At 36.7% G+C, this 7783-nt stretch overlaps 1 protein-coding gene across 1 annotated transcript in view; it reads left to right on the top strand.

Moving 5' to 3' along the window:
- The first annotated feature begins 50 nt into the window (after positions 1-50).
- PARN (poly(A)-specific ribonuclease) overlaps positions 51-7783 on the top strand; it is a 47990-nt gene continuing 40257 nt past the window's right edge. Inside the window, exons 1-10 of the mRNA XM_010145638.1 lie at positions 51-126; positions 1016-1095; positions 1970-2037; positions 2124-2205; positions 2920-2980; positions 3683-3848; positions 4030-4095; positions 4858-4896; positions 6281-6323; positions 6963-7043. Of these exons, the coding sequence (XP_010143940.1) occupies positions 1976-2037; positions 2124-2205; positions 2920-2980; positions 3683-3848; positions 4030-4095; positions 4858-4896; positions 6281-6323; positions 6963-7043 (600 nt within the window). The 5' untranslated portion in view covers positions 51-126; positions 1016-1095; positions 1970-1975. The remainder of the gene's footprint in view (positions 127-1015; positions 1096-1969; positions 2038-2123; positions 2206-2919; positions 2981-3682; positions 3849-4029; positions 4096-4857; positions 4897-6280; positions 6324-6962; positions 7044-7783) is intronic.

The raw sequence follows: 7783 nt of genomic DNA, 5'->3' as shown, positions 1-7783 counted from the left end.
TAGGAAGCCGTTAGTAGTCTCAGGTGTGTTTTACCCCTTTACCTACAGATTTTAAGGATAACCTAAACAAAGTGTATGAAGCCATTGAAGAGTCGGACTTCCTGGCCATTGACGGAGAGTTTTCAGGTACAGTCGCACCTGTTTTGTGCTTGCAAAATGTTGGCAGTATCCGTACGGGGTCCCGGGTGACTGCATTTCCTCATGTATTCGTATTGCCTTGGGAAAACTAAAGCTACCACAAAATGGTTAAACCACTTCCTATATGTGTCGTAGCAAGGTTTTGGTCAAGTAAAGATAACACTTACTGCTTCTACTCTCTTCCTACGGTAATCTTTTCACATGTCAATTGATTTTCAGCTGCAGCTCAGGAAAAAAAATACAAGGATTTTGTATGTGTCATGAAAGAGAGAGATTGGGATAAATAAGGAAGGCCTTGCAAGTGTTTGGACAGGGAAAGACAGCAGTAAGAACTTCTATATTTGTAAAACCCAGAGGGTCTGTGCATCGGAGAGATGGCTTAATAAGTGCTTTAGCTTTGTGATAGAAGTTTAGTCAATCATGAAACATAAATGTGATCAAGATTAGGTTTTCTTAGATGCGATGCTCATGGAAATATGGTTGTTGTTATGTATTGCTTAAGGTGACTAAGTAGTTTGATAAATCAATGGATAGCACTCTTACCATTTTTAGTTTGACTTTGATCCTGCATTGTGTTGTAAAGACCCATCAGCATTGTGTTAATGGTAGATCTTTTTGCACTGCTATCGTGTTGGAAGGTACCACAGCAGCAGATCTTTTGCAGCAGAGCTTGACTGAACTAGAACACTACCATTAAACCGGATGGCTTTTATGCTAACGTGCATACTTTTATGCAGTAGAAAATCTTTCTCAACTGTAATAAACTTAACATGTACTTTAAATGGAAATTTTTTCCTTAAATTACCAATTGTTGCATTTCTTTGCTGTGGCTAATTTGGTAAGGTTACCCAAAGCAAAATGTGTTCTGCTTTTTAAGGCATCAGCGATGGGCCTTCTGTTAGTGCTTTAACCAATGGCTTTGACACTCCAGAAGAAAGGTATCAGAAACTTAAAAAGGTAAAGTGTTTATCTTGACTAAAATTAAAGTGCGAGAGAAAGGTTGGATATCCTTAGTTTAGAATGGAGACACTATAAGGAAATACTACAGAGAGCTGTAAAATTGAATTACATGGGGCGGATGGGGGTTGCTTGTTTCCTTGTCTCTGCTAACACAAGATTTGGGGAGTGTTGCATTAAGTTTTCAGAAATGATGACAGGCAGAATGGTTCCTTACACAAGTGTTAGTAGGTGTGTAGAGTTTGTTACGAGATGTTGAGTGTGTTAAAATTTATCAGTTCAAAGGGGGACTGGGTAAGAGAAACTCGGTGACAGAGAAAATACGTCAGGACTAGGGTCCTTTCCAAACCTCCCCTGGCCAGCATATACTGTCCCTAACAGAACTTAAATGACAGCTGCCACCACCGCATGATGATCAAGTGCCTAGTGATTATGCTAGTACATCTATCATGTTATCCACTATTAGCCACACAAATTAGAGAAATATTAAATGTATTATTACATGTATTTGAAAACAACACAGCCAGTGTCCCTCACAGCCTGCTCCCGCACTGTGAGGAATATGAATGAACGTTGAGAAGGAAAATGACAGATCCTTTAGATGCATCATCTCTTGTGCGTGAGCAACAGGTGGTGAGAGATGGGATTTTCCTCAGTTGTCTATTCACAGAATAGAAGTGCTTACTACAAATCATCTTTGGGCTTGAAAAACTCTGGTGTGTTTACTTCAAAATTACCAGCAGAATAAACATTGGTTAGAAAGATTCAGATTTGCTTAATTTTGAAGTGGAGAGCAGTTTTCTATTGGATGTATCCCGGTTATCTTTAAAATGTTTATGATTTTTATTTTCATGCATTTTCCTTTCCTTTCCAGCATTCCATGGATTTTTTGCTCTTTCAGTTTGGCCTTTGCACTTTTAAATATGATCACACAGATGAAAAGTATGTTGTTATTCCTTGTTTTCTTAATTGAATTTATGAGGTGATACTGAAAGGCTATGTTGACATGCAACTTATCTTTTTCACAGATATATAATGAAGTCATTTAATTTCTATATTTTTCCAAAACCCTTTAACAGAAGTTCACCAGATGTCAAGTTTGTCTGTCAGGTTAGTAGAAAAGTTTGATTTTTGTTTGGTTAAGGTCTGCCTGCAGCAAACTTGTAGAAAGTATTTCTAGGAAAACTCTGGGAGAAGTGTTTGGTTCTTTTAATAGCTAAAAAGACAGAAAAATATAAGGTTTTGTGGTTTGGGTTTTGTTCTTACAGAATAAATAAGTGTCAGTTAAGAACAATCCCTAAAAATGAGCTTTAATTGCTTATCTTTGACTTCAGTTTTTAAATCTTGTCACACATTACATTTTGTAGTTTCTGGAATTTGAGAGAACGTTCCAAAGCTAGCAAGGTGATTCTATTTTTTTTTTTTTGGTCCCTTTCTTGTCTGACTTGCTGCTCCCTTAGTTTTTCGGTTTGATCCTTTATTCCCATGTCACTTATCTCACTTCAGCTGCTTCCCAGGCTATTGCCAGCATTTTTCTGGTCTCCGATTTTTCTCCTGAAACACATTTTGCTTTCTGTAGTTTCCTCTCTCCACATGGCTCATTCTTTCATCTTTATCCTTTCCTGTATTTGTTGTTGTTGTACTTTATGGAAGTTGCGACTATATAACAAATGTAGCATAACCTAGATGCTCTGTGGCTTCTTTAGGGTGACAAACTTGGTTCCTTTTGACTTTGGACTTTGTGTAATTTCTTAAAGTGTAAAAATGACCTTTTTATGCCCTAGACACTCTTGCCTATTGTAAAGCTATTTTCTTTTGTTGCAGAGTTCAAGTATAGATTTTTTAGCAAACCAAGGATTTGATTTTAATAAAGTTTTTCGCAATGGTGAGTTCATTTCTGGTGGCTTTTTTGTTTTCTTTCTTTCAATATCTGCAAAATTTACAACAAGTTTCTTCATTTTCTGCAAAAAGAAAATAGCCATTTGTGATACTCCCTTAACACATAATGAAGTTCTTAGAATTATTCTTACCTGATGCACAATTGCACTGATAGTTACTCCCTTTCCAAAAATTCATTGTATAGATTCAATAGAAAAGAATTCCTATTTAGATAAGTGCTTGGTTGTTTATTTTTGTTTCGTGGCTAAACATAGCAGGTAGAGTAACAAGTTACGACAGCAGCAGCGTTTTAGAAGGGGTGTCTCTGTATAGTAGTAGGTGCTGCTGCATTCTGTTGTTAAAGTGATGCAGGTAGCAGGGAAGAGGAGTGATAAATACTTTTGCCATTGTGATCTACAGCTCTGCAGTCCTCAGGCACTCGTCTCGTGCAGATGAGACATATAGCTCTTAAGAGCCCAGTGGTACCAGCTCGTCTGGGATGTGCTGGGAGGAAGACTGTATAGACACTGATAGAGAATGGGGTTTAGAACGGATGACTGAAAGGGAAGGGTATGCTTTGGAGCCTTCAGGGGTGTAACACTGGCAAATGCTTGGTTAGTAATAAACCTTTGCTAAATCATACATCCCTAATTTGTCTCTAATTATGATGAACTTTTAAACGTCTGTGTGTGATTTGGGTTTTTTTTAGGAATTCCGTATTTAAATCAGGAAGAAGAAAGACAGCTAAGGGAACAGTATGATGAAAAACGTTCTCAGGCCAATGGTGTGGGATCTCTGTCATACGTTTCTCCTAATGCCACAAAGTGTCCTGTAACAATTCCTGAAGATCAGAAAAAATTCATTGAGAAAGTAGTGTAAGTAAAATTGTTTAACATCCTCTGATGTTCTTGAAACTAAAATATAAACAGTAGTGGCATGTTCATATGTTGAAGCTATTTTTATTAGTTCACTAGTTGTTAAATAGCTGTCTTTGTTTCCGGAGGAGCTATAAACATTATAAAAAGATGTTCATAGCAAATAATCTATTTCTTCCAGGGAACAGATAGAAGATTTATTAAAGAATGAAGAAAATGAAAGTTTGGAACTGGAGCCATGTACAGGGTCAGTTTCTGAAATTATATATCTTCCAAAAAATGATCTGTTTTGGCCTTGTAGAATTAGGGGAGTTGCAAGGACTTTACTTGGGTTAACTGTAGGAAAATTGACATTTCACCAATTTCTGAAGTTTGAGAAAACATGGTAATTTGTATGAATGTCCTACTCTGCTTTATGAACCATAACTTCTGCGTGTAGTGACAACATATAAGTATAGCCAAGAAGTGTCTGGCGTATGTGAGCCTCCCTTTGCTATTGCTCATGTGCTCCGTGATCCTTGAATATGCATTTTATAAACAAATTTCTCAAATGTGTTGACCTATCAGTTATTCATAGTTGACACTGTGTATTGACACTGTTTTTAGTGCGTCCTCTTTCCAAAGTCTATTTAGCTTTGGAGTCCTGATGGAGAGTACAGTTATTTAAAAAAAAAATATTAAAAAAATTAAACTCTCTGAACTTAGACATTTTAGAACATCGTGAAGCTGGGGTAAGGTAACATCACTGTATCTGTATTCAGCAGTCATGACTACAGAAAATTTGCTTATTAGAAGATATATAGATAACTGCACAAAGTGGTGTAAGTGCCATCTTGGCAACTGAACATCAGAATTTAGTAAAACCCTTCCAGGCCTGTAGGTTCTGGTAGCAGTGCTCATGCTTTAAAAATCTTCCTACAAATCAATATGGAGCCAGTTTTAACTGAATGTTATTACTTTGAAACACTTCTATAAGAAGAATGCTAGTAACACAATTTTTTTTTTTTAGATTTCAGAGGAAATTAATTTATCAGACCTTGAGCTGGAAGTAAGTTACTGGTAATACTGCCTTACTGTGTATTTTTAGTATTTCTTATATGAAATCTGGGTAAGATTTGATCGACTTAACCTCATAGGTGATTCATGCAGGCTAATTTTTTCCCCTGAGAGCAGACTTTTGTAATGTTCTGAAGATAAATAGCATTAAACTGGTTTGTGATGAGTCATATGAAGATTTTAAAGCTTAGTATTTATTTTATCGTTCTTATCTAAAATCTGTGAATAGAACAGCACAGCCTAGAATTATGTAACAAACGCAACTTGAAAAGTTTTTAGTGTCTGAAAGTGCATGTGCTTGTACAGTTTGTGGGCTTTACTTGAAAAGCTACTAGTGCTATAGTAGGTACTGGTATATTTATAGTTTTCTGTTAGATTATATTGATAGCATATCCACAGCTTCCAGTTGCGTGTAGCATTATGTATGTTTGACACTTGTTCTTGCATCTTCTCTCTGGATGGAAGAGTGTGTTTGTGAATTGCATTTTTTTTAACATTCAGCTGTGTTGCTTTATGTGTATACAGCCTGTGTGCACTGTGTGTGTATTGGCGAGGGAAAGCAAAGTTGTGAAGTCAGCGTGGACATAGTTAAAGCAGAAGGAGTGAGGTTACTGATTGCCCTTGTGTCCCTGACAAGAGGCAGCTTGAAAGTGAGGTCTAGGTTCAAAACTGTGAGAAGTCAGGGTGGAGAGAACACAATAGTTCTCTAGTACGTGTCCTCTAGAACTAATTTTAGTAGTACCCAGAGGACGAAGAAAACATGCTGGGTCTGTGGTAGTTATGTAACTGTGGTTAGTTCATTATAATGGCAAGATCAGATTAATATCTGCTTGTTAAGCAGTGAAAGACAATATCCTCTCACCTTGCTATTGGTTGGATGCTCTGTATATGGTGGTACTTGGTTATTAAACATGACTGTGGTGGAGTGATGCAACCCCGTAGCAGAGGTAACAACGTTTGCATTAATGTGCCCTGTTAGCGCTCACTGTTAGCAGGAAGTTCAGCGTTGTTTATAAATCCTAGAAAGTGACATGTTAACAGCATGCAGTCATGAAAGAAGCTGTCTTGTGGCTGCAGGTCATTGACAGCTTTCTTACCAGTGCTTTTAATTTGGATTTCTTGAAATCCAGATTGTGGTGAAAATCCGGAAATCTGGATTTTCTGAAATCCAGATAGTGATGAAATATCTAGATCATGTTTACTATGCTTCACGTTTCCCATTATTTTAAATGAAAAAGGAACTTTTAATAGTGCTTTTGTCCTTTAGGCTTAGAGTAATAATGAAACATGAAATTACGGAATCGTTGCTATGGTTCAATATACTAAATGCCAAATTATTTACTACTTACATTTACTTTCTATTTGTTTTGATGTAGGTATCCAAAAGGTATTCATGTTGAAACTCTGGAGTCCGATAAGGTAACTAGGCATGTTACTGCCTGTAACATTTGTTCTGTTGAAAGGAAATTGTATTTCTCAATTTTTACCTACGATCGTAACTTTTAGATATAACTTGAGCTTTGTTATGCAAAAATGTTTTAAATGGAATACAATGAACTAGTTTCTAAACATTAAATGACCAACATAGGAAGTGTGTAAGAATGTGTTACTGTGGCTTAATATTATCTTTTTAAATGCTACTAAAATGTGTTTTAAGGTGTAGTGGATCTGATGTTCAGTATTGGTGAAAATGCAGTTTTGATCCTAGAGAAAAAGTAGTGGCATCATGTGGTGTATCCTCGCTTCCTAGCAAAAATCTCTGCTTTAGAAGAGGTTTGAAGACCATTCTTTATGGAAATGCTGATAACCTTTCCTCTGAACTAAAAAGTGATTTAGTAAGAATTTGGTTTGGTGGATGAATATAATACACCTTTCTAAAGTAGGCTTTTGGGAGTAGGTGATAAAGTGGTGCTTACGATAGAAGCAGTCGCATTGCCAAGTAACTGCTGCTGAGGTATGACTTAATTTTCTTTACAATATAAATTTATGGAAATTTGCAGTGGTCTTAAAGATGAACTTCTCAGAGTCATTCCTCAAACTACGCATTTTTTATTTTAGAAGGAGAGATATATTGTTATTAGTAAGGTGAATGAAGAAGAACGAAAAAGAAGAGAACAAGAGAAACAAGCAAAAGAACAGGTAAATAAGTTCCATTTCATTAGTTTACAGGAAAGAGGGTGGTGAAGAATTTGACTTCCATCAACTATGCCAAACCCTATCACACCATTTTGCAGTGTTTTCCTTTTGACCGTGGCAGTTACCTGAATTTGATCTTCCCAATTCCACCAGATAACTTAGGCTTTGCAACAGGGCAAGAAGCGTTGTAAGAGACTAGAAAATTTTAAAGAATGAGTAATTGTAGGATACTAAAGCAATACTCTGGAGCAGCGAGCTCCTCCTTATATGAATCCGCTGCATCAGAGAAGCATAGTACAGTACTAGGAAACAACAGTCGATTGCATTTATTAGTGCTGAATAAGAATAGTCATTGCAAAAATTGAACAACTTTTCACGTTATTTGGATTCACAGTCTGTCCCTTGAGTAGTACTCTGTAACAAAAAGTGCTTGCTCTTAGTTGTCTGAGTTAAAACGTCCTGTACAATTAATGTCATCTGACTTAGCTTGATAGAAACACGCTGCATATAGCTACTCTGGTAACAAGTTGGCTGGAAGGTCATGTCTGGTATGTTCAGGCACTCTCATCATTGTTTATGAGACTTGATATTTTTGGTTACTGAGTCTGATGCAAGTTTCAATAAGAATTGAATTGTGGGAATTCTTGGTCACGCTCTTGCGATTTGTGCTTGCATGTTTCAAGATAAAGTCAGTTTAGGTGGAGCAAATAATACCTGCATGCAGAATGCTTCTTCAGAGGGAA

The sequence above is a fragment of the Buceros rhinoceros genome, unplaced genomic scaffold, assembly GCF_000710305.1.
Source record: "Buceros rhinoceros silvestris isolate BGI_N320 unplaced genomic scaffold, ASM71030v1 scaffold1981, whole genome shotgun sequence".
NCBI classification, from domain to species: domain Eukaryota; kingdom Metazoa; phylum Chordata; class Aves; order Bucerotiformes; family Bucerotidae; genus Buceros; species Buceros rhinoceros.
This window is presented reverse-complemented; position numbering and strand designations above follow the sequence as displayed.